Source organism: Dermochelys coriacea, chromosome 3 (genome assembly GCF_009764565.3).
Source record: "Dermochelys coriacea isolate rDerCor1 chromosome 3, rDerCor1.pri.v4, whole genome shotgun sequence".
Lineage (NCBI taxonomy): Eukaryota > Metazoa > Chordata > Testudines > Dermochelyidae > Dermochelys > Dermochelys coriacea.
The window spans coordinates 144,651,685-144,666,570 of NC_050070.1; the positions used below are offsets into that span (position 1 = coordinate 144,651,685).

A 14,886-nucleotide genomic window follows, 5' to 3' on the forward strand; every position below is an offset into this window, starting at 1 on the left:
AATGGTTTATCAGGGACTTATAAATAATGCTGCTGGTTTGTCAGGGATTGGCCACTGCGTGTGTCCCGTGTCCTGTTTCTCTCCTCCCCTCCCGCCCCCGCAGCAGAGTTTGGGTATGGGAGGAGGTTGGGGCACATGATGGGGTGAGGCGGGCTCTGGGTGGCACTTACTTGGGGGGCTCCCCAGAAGTTGCGACATCCCCCTTGCTCAGATGCTAGGTGGAGGCATGGCCAGGCTGCTCTGCACGCTTCCTCTGCCTAGCGGCTGAGCAAGGGGGCTGTTGCTGCTTCTGGGGTGCCCCCCAGGTAAGCGCTGCTCAGAGCCCTCGTCACTCCGTCGCGTGTCCCAACCCCCTCCAACATCCAGACGCTGCTGCTGTGGGGGAGGTGTGGAGCCAGCTAGGGAGCCTGCTGGCCCTGCCTGCTCCCATCAAGGGTCCTGGGCTGTGCGTGTGTCTCCTCCCCCCACCTCCTCCCCAATTTTAGTCAGGGGTGTATAGTAAAAGTCATGGACAGGTCATGGGCTGTGAGTTTTTGTTTACTGCCCGTGACCTGTCTGTGACTTTTACTAAAAATACCTGTGACTAAAATGTAGCCTTACTTGTAAGTAGGACTGTTTGTTCTGCAGTCGGACAACTTTTCACCGAAACTGTTTCTTGCCACAGTTACGCTTCACGCTCCAAGCATTTATTAAGCATATAATGCCAAACATTAAAAAGTGTGTTGTTTAGATTCAATGTCAAGCACTCAAGAGTTAGGAAACACTATCACAGTTGCCTATACAGCCTGAATTCCACCCTCTTGTGTATCCGTGTCCTGCACTGAATGAGGCATGAGTCCTATAGAAAAGAAAAATGTGACAGTTTTTAATTAAATGATCATAATGCATATAGATAAAGGAGATAAGTTAGGGTTGTATGGGCAATAGAGAATTTGGCATTGCCTAACTTTTCAGTGCTTGACTTTGAAAGCTGAGTAGCATTGTTTTAATGTAGTTTTGTGTATGTGATTTTATAGGCTTTTTTTTTAAAGGAAGAAGATGATAAATTCTCTAATGTACAGCTCCAACTCCCTCATCGTGCATCATCAATTGGACTTGAATCCTCAGCTTTCAGTGTTGAAGCACAGACTTCTGTCACTTGAGCTGCAGAACTAACTATGCCAGCTGATAGAAAAAGAAATCTGTTAAAACAGAGGGAGGATGGTTGTTATGTCCTGAATCTGGATGAGTAGTTGAGGGAAGCCCAGAATGGTGTGGATTTTTTTTTTTTGGTAGAGGAGTTCCTGCCCCATGTACCCACCTATTAGGGGGGCGAGCCACTGGAGCCATGTGCTGTAGCGGGGGATGGGGGAGAAGGAGAGGGAACCTAGCTTGTCTTCTCCTTCCCCACTCCCCAATCGAGCTTCTGTTCCAATAGCTCTCAGGCATTCCTGGTGTATGGTGGTGGTGCTGCTGCTGCTGCTTGGGCAGTGAGGTGGGCCAAAGTCTTTAAAATGTTCAAGTTCAGTTATTTTGGCAGCTTGCCAGAATTTTCCTGAGAGAAATCAGTGACAGAAGGGAAATAGTCCTTCAAGTAGGTGTCTGTGTGTATCCTACTCTAGCTACATTTGTAAGTCATGGATGGAAGATGAGACTGTTTGAATTGTAGTGTGTGTTGGGCTATGTCTGCACCTTGCATGCCTCCTGCACCCAAGAGCATAAAGGGCAAAGTAACTTCAAATGATCCTCAGTACCTGTTTACTGCCAAGGGCAGGGAGACAAATCAAGCAGTGTCTGCCTTCTACCTAGAATCTATACTAGAATCTGCTTCTCCTAGTCAGTTAATTCCCATCTAATGCCTTCTCTTGTTTGTTTTGTTTTATTAAATAAATATAAGATTTTTGCCTCAGCACTTTGTACCTCTTCCTTGACTTAAAATGGCTGATTGAAAGCCCTTGGGCTTCACCCAGGCCCATCTTATGATGCTCATTCCATATATGCATGGCCATAGTTGTTGCCTTTTTTGTCTCTGTGAGAGCCATGTGCCAGGCTGTGCTCAGTATAACATTCCTTCATGATCAGGACCAGAAAATCAGGGGTATTTGCCTGAAATTGTTGGTACCAAAGGGGTATAAATCAACCTCAGTGTCTCCGCCAGATAATGCTGGTGACCAGCTACTGGCATCAGAACTAACAAAAGAAACCTTAACAGTAGCAGTTGATCTAATGTTAGAGGATGTAATGATGTCCCTGGCACCTCACTTTGAACTTATGACACTACATTTGGCACTGGTATGTACCTCTGTCCTCACAGTGCTGACGTGGCCTTAAAATGTGTTGCATTTGGAGGAAGCCTAGTTGTCTTCTCCATCACTGGGACATGGCTTCTCTTCAGTTTCCAGCAGGGAACTTTTTCCTCTCTGTTCACACACATCAGGAGAAGGCCTCTCTACAAACTAGGGTGCCCTCACTTCAGAGCCCTTACTCTTCTTCTTCAGACATGGCAATAGACAAGTCACCAGAACCAGCTTCATCCCTACAGTGCTCCACCTTGACCTTACTGGGCATACTCAGGACCTCCATTTAAAGGACCCAGGATTCTGTCTCCCTCTTACCATTCAAGAAAATGCAGAAGTTCATGCTGTCCTGCATCAATGTCCAGGCCTCTGTCTGGAGGTGGAAAGGAACAAGAACAGCTTGCAGAGGTGGAACAAGCAGGTCTTGAGCCTCCTGAACCACACTCTTCATCTCCGGCCAGAAAATCTGTCATCTTCCCCTGAGATAGTCTCTTTGGCTCCTGTATCAGCATGTAGTTAATACCCTTGAGATTGAGACCTTAGTGATTGAAGAAAAAGCTCACAAGCTTTTTGATAGAGCACATTCTTCTGCTCCTGCCAGAAATGCGTTACCAAATGAGGACGTCTTAGAACCAGCCAAAACCCTATGGCATGCACCAGCAACATTGCCTCCAACTGCTAAAGGAACAGAAAAATACCAGGTACTTTAAAAGCGGTTTGAATTATAATGTCCTCCACTGCCCCAACACTAGGTTTATTAATGATTTCTGCAATCCAAGGTCATTCCTAAATACAAGGACCCAAAGAAATTAGATCTCTTTGGAAGAAAGGCTTACTTGTTGATAAACCATTATTGCTTAAATTTGCTAGTGGTGAAGCGATCTCTACGAAGCCATGGATGCCTCAGACATGGAAGGTCGATGGCCATTGTGGTAATCATACACAGAACGTTGTGGTTACAGGTCTCTGGCATTCCTAGGGAGATGCAGAATACAATTGAGGACTTGCCCTTCGCAGGTACAGACTCATTCAGCACACAGTTCAGTGAGGTGTTATGCTCCCCAGAGGACTCCAGGGCCACAATTCACTCACTGGACATCTGCACCTTTGGATCAGATTGCAAGTCCTTTAGATACAAATGGCAAACTAAACAGAAGGCATCCAGCTACGCTTAACAAAGGTCTTCTGAGTACTCACCTACCAAGAGTGACCTAGACAAATTGGAGGATTGGGCCAAAAGAAATCTGATGAGATTCAATAAGGACAAGTGCAGAGTCCTGCATTTAGGAAAGAGAATCCCATGCTTCACTACAGGCTGGGGACCGACTGGCTAAGCAGCAGTTCTGCAGAAAAGGACCTTGGGATTACAGTGGACGAGAAGCTGGATAGGAGTCAACAGTGTGCCCTTGTTGCCAAGAAGGCCAGCGGCACATTGGGTTGTATTAGTAGGAGCATTGCCAGCAGATCGAGGGAAGTGATTATTCCATTCCCCTCTATTCTGCATTGGTGAGGCCACACCTGAAGTATTGTGTCCAGTTTTGGTCCCCCCACTACAGAAGGGATGTGGACAAATTGGAGAGAGTCCAGTGGAGGGCAACAAAAATGATTAAGGGGCTGGGGAAAATGTCTTATGAGGAGAGGCTGAGGGAACTGGGGTTATTTAATCTTCAGAAGAGAAGAGTGAGGGGGGATTTGATAGCAGCCTTGAACTACCTGAAGGGGGGTTCCAAAAAGGATGGAGCTAGGCTGTTCTCAGTGGTGGCAGATGACAGAACAAGAAGTAATGGTCTCAAATGCAGTGGGGGAAGTCTAGGTTGGATATTAGGAAACACTATTTCACTTGGAGGGTGGTGAAGCACTGGAATGGGTGATCTAGGGAGGTGGTGGAATCTCTGTCCTTGGAGGTTTTTAAGGCCCGGCTTGACAAAGCCCTGGCTAGGATGACTTAGTTGGTGTTGGTCCTGGTTTGAGCAGGGGATTGGACTCGATGACCTCCTGAGGTCTCTTCCAACCCTAATATTCTATGATTCTATAATTCTAAACCAAGATTATTTCAAAGGAAGCCATCATCCTTTGTTTCAGAGTAGCAGCCATGTTAGTCTCTATCCGCAAAAAGAAAAGGAGTACTTGTGACACCTTAGAGACTAACAAATTTATTTGAGCATAAGCTTTCGTGAGCTACAGCTCCCTTCGTCGGATGCATGTAGTGGAAAATACAGTGGGGAGATTTCTATACACAGAGAACATGAAACAGTGGGTGTTACCATATACACTGTAACAAGTGATCAGGTAAGGTGAGCTATTACCTGCAGAAGAGCGGGCGGGGGGGGGGGGGAAGGAACCTTTTGTAGTGATGATCAAGGTGAGCCATTTCCAGCAGTTGACAAGAATGTGTGAGGAACAGTGAGGGGTGGGGAATAAACATGGGGAAATAGTTTTATTTTGTGTAATGACGCATTCACTCCCAGTCTTTATTCAAGCCTAAGTTAATTATATCCAGTTTGCAAATTAATTCCAATTCAGCAGTCAGTTTTTGAATTTTTTTTTGTTGAAGAATTGCCATTTTTAGGTCTGCAATCGAGTGACCAGAGAGACTGAAGTGTTCTCCAACTGGTTTTTGAATGTTATAATTCTTGACATCTGATTTGTGTCCATTTATTTGTTTACGTAGAGACTGTCCAGTTTGGCCAATGTACGTGGCAGAGGGGCATTGCTGGCACATGATGGCATTTATCACATTGGTAGATGAGCAGGAACGAGCCTCTGATAGTGTGTGATGTGCTTAGGCCCTATGATGGTGTCCCCTGAATAGATATGTGGGCAGAGTTGGCAACGGGCTTTGTTGCAAGGATAGATTCCTGGGTTAGTGGTTTTGTTGTGTAGTGTTTGGTTGCTGGTGAGTATTTGCTTCAGGTTGGGGGGCTGTCTGTAAGCACGGACTGGCCTGTCTCCCAAGATCTGTGAGAGTGATGGGTCGTCCTTCAGGATAGGTTGTAGATCCTTGATGATGCGTTGGAGAGGTATTAGTTGGGGGCTGAAGGTGATGGCTAGTGGCGTTCTGTTATTTTCTTTGTTGGGCCTGTCCTGTAGTAGGTGACTTCTAGTTACTCTTCTGGCTCTGTCAATCTGTTTCTTCGATTCAGCAGGTTGGTATTGTAGTTGTAAGAACGCTTGATAGAGATCTTGTATGTGTTTGTCTCTGTCTGAGGGGTTGGAGCAAATGCGGTTGTATCGTAGAGCTTGGCTGTAGATCGTGTGGTGTGGTCTGGATGAAAGCTGGAGGCATGTAGGTAGGAATAGCAGTCAGTAGGTTTCTGGTATAGGGTGGTGGTTATGGGACCATAGCTCACTAGCACTGTAATATCCAGGAAGTGGATTTCTTGTGTGGACTGGTCCAGGCTGAGGTTGATGGTGGGATGGAAATTGTTGAAATCATGGTGGAATCCCTCAAGGGCTTCTTTTCCATGGGTCCAGATGATGAAGATGTCATCAATGTAGCGCAAGTAGAGTAGGGGCATTAGGGGACGAGAGTTGTTCTAAGTCAGCCATAAAAATGTTGGCATACTGTGGGGCCATGCTGGTATCCATAGCATCCTTTGTTGTTCATTCTGCATCTGCTTCCTGGCAGTTGGTTGACACAAGGATCAAGCCATCACACACATCAGACGAACTATCCCCAAACCTTGTCTTCAGATGCCAGTTTTCTTTCTTTTATCAGGTTTGGACTAGATCAACAACTGACAGATGGGTGCTGGAAGTTGTCTCCCATGGGTATCCAATCCAGTTTCAGTCCTTTCTTCTTACCCAATCCCTTCCCAATCGGTTTTTAGGGACTTTTCTCATGAAAATTAGCTACAAGTGGTTTCCCTGCTTCACCTCGAACAAGGGTTCTTAAACTGGGGGTCATGACCCCACAGAGGTTCACAGTGTGGTTACATGGGGGTTGTGAGCTGTCAGCTCTGTGGGGCTGACAGCCCTGAGCCCCAATTAAATTAAATTACTCCTTCCCCATTTTTAATTTATAAGAGGGGGGGCTTACACTCAGGGGCTTGTTGTGTGAAAGGGGTCACCAATAGAAAAAGTTTGAAAACCACTGACCTAGAAGTTATAGAGGAGTTATATCTGGAGTACAAGGAAAGAGGCTTGTACTACTGGTATTTCTTTATTCTGAAGATGAATGGTTTTTTTTGTCCTGTCTAGACCTGACAAAACTGTACAAATTTATACATTGTCTCAGATTCAGGATAGTAACATTAGCCTCCATCCTTCCTTTTCATATTGCTCAAGACAACCAATCCATCTGACCCATAGAAAGTATCTGTGGTACAAAGTAGGACCCAATCATTACTAGTACATGGTGTTACCAATGGTCTCTCCATAGCACCAAGAGTTTTCACTGTGGTGGCAGCTCACTTGAGACAAGGCATTTGTGTCTACCTATATCTAGATGATGGGCTGATCAAAGGTAGATCTATCGGGAAGTTGCTACAGCATTGAAATGTCCTTCACCTGTTCAAGCAACTGGGTCTCATAATTTTTCATAATTCACCATATCTCATACAAGACTTAGTAGGAACCTTAACTGAATGCAAATTGGAGAACGCACATCATCCTGAGGAGAGACTTTTTGCTCTCCAGATGACCCTCACCAATATGAAAATGAATCCATCAACTACAGTAAAAACTTGCTTCAGATGTCTAGGTCACAGATCAGCTTGCCCATAGCCAGAATTTACCTACATCCATTACAGAGTTGACTAAGATCAGTGTATCACCCCCAAGAGGCATCAAATGAAGGTATGCGAATTGTGGTCCCAGCTCATATTCTGTTGTTGCACTTGTGGTCGGACCCCAAAAACGTGTACAAGGGAGCACCTCCCTTCACACCACCTCCTATAAAGATGCTGAACACTGGTGCATCAGAGACACAGGTGCACACCTGGACTACCTCCAGATAGTCCCAAAAAGACATGACTCTACATATAAACGTTCTAGAATTTGAGTGATCAGATTTGTTAGCATAGCATTCCAATGTGTTCTACAGTTTTCCACCGTGACAGTCGGTACCCATATGTTCATCCCTTTTACAAAACTGTTAAATTTTATACAAAGCATACTGTGTAAGGTATCATTTGAAAACTCATGATTTGCTGATCATAATTGTCTTGGTAAAATGTGTGGAAACATTGTATGTAAAGATATGATATAATCTACTGTATAAAATTATGAAGACATGTCCCATCATGTTCTGGAGGGCAGTCAGAAACAAGTTCCCCAGAGACAAAAGGTTAGTTGGTGCCTCAGCCAGGTGTCAACTAGATCAAGTGGACCACCACCTTAAGTGGCTACTCTTTGGCAGGAGAGAGGGGCTGTGTGTGTGTGTGGGGGGGAGAATCTACATTTTGACAAAGAAGCAGCTTAAGGTTCCTGGCCACCCAGCTGAACATCAGCTGGAGTTGATTCTTGTGTAAAAGAAAGGGCTATAAGATGAGATGGCAGAAGCCACAAATCATCTCTCCCTTGCGCTCTACTCCTGGCATCATCATCACCTGAAGGACAAAGGAAGCACTAGTGGAGTAGGGGAGAGATCCTGACTGAAAGAGGTTCAGTCAGTAAGACTGCTGGAACATGTGGTGAGAGAGACCTTTGCTTGGTATTCACTTAGCTTGTTAAGTTAGTTGCATTTTACCTTTTATTTCCTTGTAACCAATTCTGACTTCTGTGCCTCATTGCTTGTAATCTCTTAAAATCTATCTTTCTGTAGTTTATAAATTTGTTTTGTTTTATCTAAACCAGTGTGTTTGGATTGAAGTGTTTGGGAAACTCCATTTGGGATAACAAGATTTGTGCATTTCATTTTCTATTAATGAAATTACGGACTTTATACAAGTTTGTATTGTCTAGGAGGGTTCTGGACAGTATAAGATGCACATTTCTCGGGGGAAATCTGGGACTGAGAGTTTGCTGGTGTTGCCCTGCAGTGTAATTCATGAGTGACTGGCTATAGCACTCATACAGTATAGCTGGGAGTGATTTACATGCTGGAGGTTGAGAGAGCAAACCAGGAGTGGTTGCTTTCACAGTGAAGCAGTGTAAAAGGCATCCCAGCTTGGAGAATTGAGGGGACATAGTTGTCCATCAGTCCAGATTGTACCCTTTTCTTCAACAAAAAAAACTTCAAAAACAGATTCCAGCGAGAAACTGCAGAACTGGAATTAATTTGCAAACTGGACACCATCAAATTAGGCCTGAATAAAGACTGGGAGTGGAAGGGTTACTACAAAAACTAATTTCCCCTTCTTGTCACCCATTTGAAATGGGCCACCTTGTTTACATTGGCCTCATTAGCACTACAGAAGTGATTTCCACTCCTTCTTGTCTATTGTTGAGAATAGCCAAATTCCACCTTAATTGAATTGACTCGTTAACACTGACCCCGCACTTGGTAAGGCAACTCCCATCTTTTCATATGCTGTATATTTATACCACCCTACTGTATGTTCCACTCCATGTATCTGATGAAGTGGGTTTTAGCCCACAAAAGCTTATGCCCAGATAAATTTGTTAGTCTCAAAGGTGCGACAAGGACTCCTCGTTTTTTCATTGTATCCTGGGTAATGTCACATCCACTATGCAGATTCTTACATACAGCACATCCGCAAAGTATTGCGTAACAAGCAAGGAGATGCCAGGAGGCAATCAGGTTATATTCATAGTGCCAACAACACAGGATTACTCCAGTAGCTCTCCATCTTAGTGCACACCATTCATCAGCAACCATGAATGGTCTCTGAAAAATTCTATCACCCCAGTATTTCACCAGTGAGGAAATCTCATTACAGACTTGTTAAAGCAGCAAAGAGTCTTGTGGCACCTTATAGACTGACAGACTTATTGGAGCATTACAGACTTGTCATCAACACTAAATCTTGTGCCCCGTGGAATCATGCACCTGGGATCCTAATACAGGACAGGATATCTTTTTCATACCATGGGACTGGGGCTCATGTATGCATTTCCACAGATTCCCCTGAAACCAAGGGTGTTATGGCAAATCAGATGGGATGCGGCCACAGTGATCATCCTGATTGTTCCTTTTTAGCAGACACCGTTCTGGTTAACATCATCTCAGAATGTCTGCTCAGCTTTGGATGGTGCTTCCAGACAGTCTAGACATAACAGCGTAGAACCAAGAAAAATACAGTCGAGGCATAATAGCATAGAACCAAATACTTCATCCAGACCTGAGATTGCTGCATCTGACAGCCTGGATGTTGACTGGTTGCGTGGTATGACTGTTCACTGTTACTTCAAAACATTTGACTACAGGGCAGAAAGTTCTCCACGAGGAAAACATGTTCTTCTAAATGGAAAAGATTTTCAGTTTGGGCAGCCTATCATATCCATGGTCCATTGAAGGCCCTTATACTTAAAATTATTGATTACACTTAGGCTTGGCAGAATTATTTTTTCTTTTTTATAATTTCAGTGGATAATATCAATGTTTGTTTTTTAACCATTTTAAATTTTCACAGTCATGCAAAATTATGGGTTTTAAGCACTTTTCTGTTTTTTATCAGTTGAAATTTTCACAGTTGTAGGAAATTTGGAATGGAGGGTTAGGACGACGAGGGAGGGCTTAGCTAGCAGGTTGAGAGAATATTTTCTTAATTTGGCTTAGTTTATTCAGAGTTGAGAAATTGATTAGGAATTGAAAAAGTAAGAAAGCTTTTTTCCCCTCTTTCTCTTCCAGTCTATGAATTAAAAACCAGTTTGGAAGGGATGATATCTGCTAATTCTAATAACTTGAAGGGCCAGATTTTCAATGCAAGATAGGCACCTAACCTGTTTAGGGACTTCTGAAAATCCCTTTAGGCACCTAAAGACCTTTGGAAGTGTGGCCCATGGTGACCAGAAACAATCCATCAGTTTACTAATGACAGTTAATTCCTTTGTTTAATATATCAATTTTAAATGGAAAACATACTTAAACTCTTTTTTCTTATAGTTTTAACTAAAAACAATTATAAATGCTGTTTTTGTATATTTTAAAATGAATTTGAATTCTAATTTCCATTCATATGCAGCTTGTCACAAATCCAGAATAAAACATTTTCTAGTAAATAAGATTTGAGTTAGTCACCATTTTCTAACAAAATAAAAATGTAAAAATCAAGTATGTGAAGCTATATAATTTCTTAAATGGATAGCATATCCTCCATGTTAGCAAAAAAAAATCCAAATTTAGTATAAAGATATTTGGTTGCATATCAATATGTTTTAATAATTTAGAAAAATAACTAAACCACAAATGCAAACAAGAATAAAATCAATGATTTAAACCAAGATTTCCTTTGTGCTGATTTAAATCCATGTTTAAAACCACGTATATAAATTACGTTGATTTAAATCAACCCACTGTGCTGAGCAAGGTAGAAAAGATTATAAGGAAAAAAATTGGGGAAGGATTGACAAGAGCTCAGTGATTTTACTGCTTGCTCCTTCGATGATTGTGGCATCTCCCTAACCTTACTCATTATTATCCATGATGTTGCTTCTTTATGATGAGTATGAAGACAGTCAACATTTACCAGAAAGCAATGTATATTCAGTTGATTACAAAGGAGCGACAGTAGTTCCTAGGAATATAAATAAGAAGGGAACATAAAAATGGTTTGAACAAGAAGAAAACTAATTTTCCTTTTCTTTTCTTTTTTTAAAGGGGACAATACATCTATTCCGCAAATCACAAAGAACAATAGCTAGCAAGTTAACACAGGAATTTAGGTTGGTAGCAGCTGATCGAAGGGTAAGTTAATTTGTAAAATGGATTACAAATGTAATTTAATTGTGATTGTGCCTAAATGATTAGTATATTGTTAATTTTCCAGATAAATCTTTTACCCTTTCCTAGCTATGGTTTCAAAAGTAGTTAAGTAGACATTTTAATTTATACTTTAAGTTAAAAATTCATATGGGTTTATGGTCTTGTACTTAAGTGTGTATTGAAGTAATCACAGAACTTGAAAAATGGCCGAAAATATATCTGAAGAATGGTAGAACAATTTAAGAATTAGTGAAGTACATATTGTTTTATAGATGGCCTAAATAGTAGTAGTCTGCTTTACTCCACTATTAGGTGCACCTGCATTATTTTCAGTGAGTTTATTGTAAATTTTAATTACTTCCTAATTTATGTGGTGTCCATTGCCATTGATTTTGAGTGCCTCGCATTTAATTTTAAATCAAATATGTGATGATCATAAAGCCTTATGGGAAAGGTAAAACATACTTGGCAGTTAAAGCTCTATCCAACTCTCATTTCTTTAAGGTAGAACTGAATTAGGAGCTCTGTCCTGAAATAACAACAAAAAAGGGCAATAAGGATTGTTCTGCACATGGTATCTTGATAAGATTCAAACCTGTCGAGGGAATTTTAAAGTAGCTTTGCAAAACTGTCATAAAAATTTACCACCATAGTCACAAAATCTGTATACCTGCTGTTTACTTTGATGAATGATTATAATGAAAAATCATGCAATATTTGATTTGCCATGAAACAGAATTAAATGCTCTTGGTGAGTGAAATTTTGAAAGGCTGCTTTGAATTGTTTAATTAAAATAGGAATTCAGGATTTAGCCCCTTCCTCAGACAAAATTTCCAGTGTAGTGGGGGGAAGGAGTTTTGCCTCTATGAAGAGTGCTGGATTCGACCCCTCCTACTTTTTTTTTTTTTTTAAGCTTAAAGTTTAGGGTCCGTTCTCCCCTCTCTCTCTCTCTCCCATTAATGTTCAGTGAGAATGGTTTTCCCCCACCCCACTGCTATCCATATCAGCAGTACTCAGTTTACAAGTAAAAATACTCTTACTGACTGCCAGAGCTGCAAACTTAGCCTGGGATCTGAGAGTCAAGCTGGGTTGTTTCTTATGCATCATCACTAGGAGCAAATGTTCTGCAGGCTAAAGTAGGTCCATATTTGCACCTGTGCAGCTCTGCTATTTTCAGTTTCAGCCCCAAGTGACACTGGTGCAGCCCATTGGCTACAAAGGAGATGCACAAGTGAAAAGGAACTTCTGAGACAATGTACATGAAGGAATAGCTTCCAGCTCTCTCTTCGCTCTGTTGTTTCTCCACAGTTAATAGGAGTAAAACTATAATATATTTGTATCACTAAGTCAGCCGGTGTATACTTTACACAGATCTGCAAGTAAAAAGATGGCATTTTTACATAGTTAATTTTCAGAGTAGAATTGTATTTTAAGGCTAATGTTCCATGATGCATGTACCATGATGCTGTTGAAGGTGAGTTGTCAGGTTGCCCATAAAGTTAGCAGAGGGAGGTGAGGGCATTTAATAGTTTATTTCAAAATAAACCTTTTTTGGGGAAAAACACTACATGTGTAATGAAGTATTGCAGACTTTTTTTAAATCAAGCCAGGCATATTTTATCATATTGTCTTTTAAGTCAAAGGGTTACTCATGTAATTACTCTTATTAACAGTCCTGGAAGATCTTGCTGTTTGGTGCAATTAATTTAATATGCACCGGTTTCCTGCTTATGTGGTGCAGCTCTACTAACAGTATAGGTATGTTCTGTTCTTGCATCTAAATAATTATCTGTTGTTGATTTTAATTTATAGCAGTGCCAGCATAATAAACAAGCAGGGCCCTGAGTATAATGGAATTAAACGGCTGTGCAACTGGCCTCATAATTTACCCATTTTAAAGCTACTGCATAGTTAGTTTAGGAGAACTCCTTTTCTGCAAGGCTTAGGAACTGCACGTGGCCAGTGAATTCTTCAGGGTACTCACTGTTCCCACAAATGCTTCTGATGCTGCTTTCCCTGCCAGTTCTTCTCTCAGAGCTTCCTTCATGCAAAGTTTTTAGTATCTTAGCACTAGTCCTTCAAACCTTTTCTCAAGTCAGGAGTCCGATTGACTTCAGTGGAGACCCTCCCCTCCAATCGTGAGGTAGTGGTAGTGGCTTCTCCTAAATCCATGAGTATTCTGCCCTGTATTCCCCAGCCTGCCCTACAATAGGTGTCCTGGTTTTGCATACAATACACAAGATGTTCCCATGTATCTGCAATGCAGATACAGTGCCTATATTTTCACTATGTGGTGCAGTTTTAATCTTATTTCAGTGTGAAAAAATGATTATCAAAACATTGCTCTAGTTCCTATCTTAGCTGAACGAGTTCACCCATCCCTTTATTGTAATACATACACAGGCACTGTTACAGTTGAGATGGAAACCTTAACTGAGAATTTCCTGACTTTTCCATGTCTAAATTCCCAATCTTAACTTTCATGATTGGATGCGCGTCAGTGACTAAATACTTCAATATTTTACGTGGTTTCACAGAGCTAATGTTGTGTTAATCAACTTGTTGTCCAATGAAATATTGGAGTAGTTAGTACAGACAGAAAAATACAAAAATGGTTTTAAGATGTACATTTTCATACTCTGAAATAAGTTACATTTTCAGCAAAGAGAATTTGTGCAGATAGAAAATGGTAGGCAGCTGTCTCAGACATTGAGGGACACACAATTTTTGAAGGCAAAATCACATATAGCGTTCTTCGTTGCTAATAATGTAAAGTGTGTTAAGTGTTTAAAATTTTGTTTTCACAGCTTTAACTGCCTATACTTACCTGACAATCTTTAATCTTTTCAGGTACGTTTTTTTTTTAAATCTGATCCTACAATTTACCAGTGCTTGTAAGAATATTCTTTTTACTAAATTTGAAATAGGGTAAAAATAGCATGAATAAATATTATGTACCAACTACAGAGTTATTCATGACTTTTCATAAATATAGGCAAGAACTGAGTAGTTGGTTTAACGATGTTTTAGATTGTGAATATAAGATTGTTAAATAGTACACAAACTTAGAAGAAAACAGTGACTAATATCACAGCTCTTATAAGAACAATTTAAAAAGTCAACTATATTTAGATTTCTGTTCACAGCTGCCTGACATTGTTATAACAAAGTAAATTGAAAACAAAATCCACGCTGCGTGCCAAACTAGTATCCCTTTAATGGATTGACTCAGAAAATTTTACCACCACCAGTTCCACAAGTATCATTTGTAAAATGTATTTGTTTTAGCTTTAGGGTGGAGGAAGTGATTTTTAGTTTTACTTCTGTTTTAAGGGCCAGAGCCTACAAACACATTGACTTCAACAAGACTGCTAGTGTTTGTAAAATTAAGCATGTGTAAGCATTAGACTCTTTGTATTTACTGATTTCTGACCTCTATTCTTGAAGAATGGGTGGTAAATCTGTTGTTCATTTTCTCACTGGGTATAGTATATACCAATTCAGTTCATTAAAAGAAAAACTGGATCACTCTTAAAGAATATGTTGAAATATTGGTGATGACCTAAGATTACTAAAAGTTGAAGCCTGCTGGAAAATGTCTGACAGACTGACAATATCTTATATTGTCCTGAATGAACCTTATGGAAATAAGATAGACTTTATTGATTTATAGGATTTTAGGATTTATGGATTATAGGATTTATAGGCTTAATGCTTTTGGGGTACATTGTATTAAAACTACAATTGTGTATGTGTTGTTGTGTATTGCTCCTGGGGGAATT

General features: G+C 40.9%; 1 protein-coding gene across 5 annotated transcripts in view; it reads left to right on the plus strand.

Annotated features, from left to right (window-relative positions):
• Window positions 1-14,886, plus strand: part of SLC30A6 (solute carrier family 30 member 6) — a 39,909-nt gene that overhangs the window by 1,287 nt on the left and 23,736 nt on the right. For 3 of the 5 annotated variants that reach the window (XM_038396586.2, XM_043512289.1, XM_043512290.1), the window contains exons 2-4: window positions 10,999-11,085; window positions 12,778-12,862; window positions 13,912-13,954. In XM_038396586.2, coding sequence (XP_038252514.1) covers window positions 10,999-11,085; window positions 12,778-12,862; window positions 13,912-13,954 — 215 coding nt within the window. Of the gene's footprint in view, window positions 1-10,998; window positions 11,086-12,777; window positions 12,863-13,911; window positions 13,955-14,886 lie in introns of those variants that run through there. The other 2 variants (XM_043512291.1, XM_038396589.2) reach the window with 2 other exon arrangements.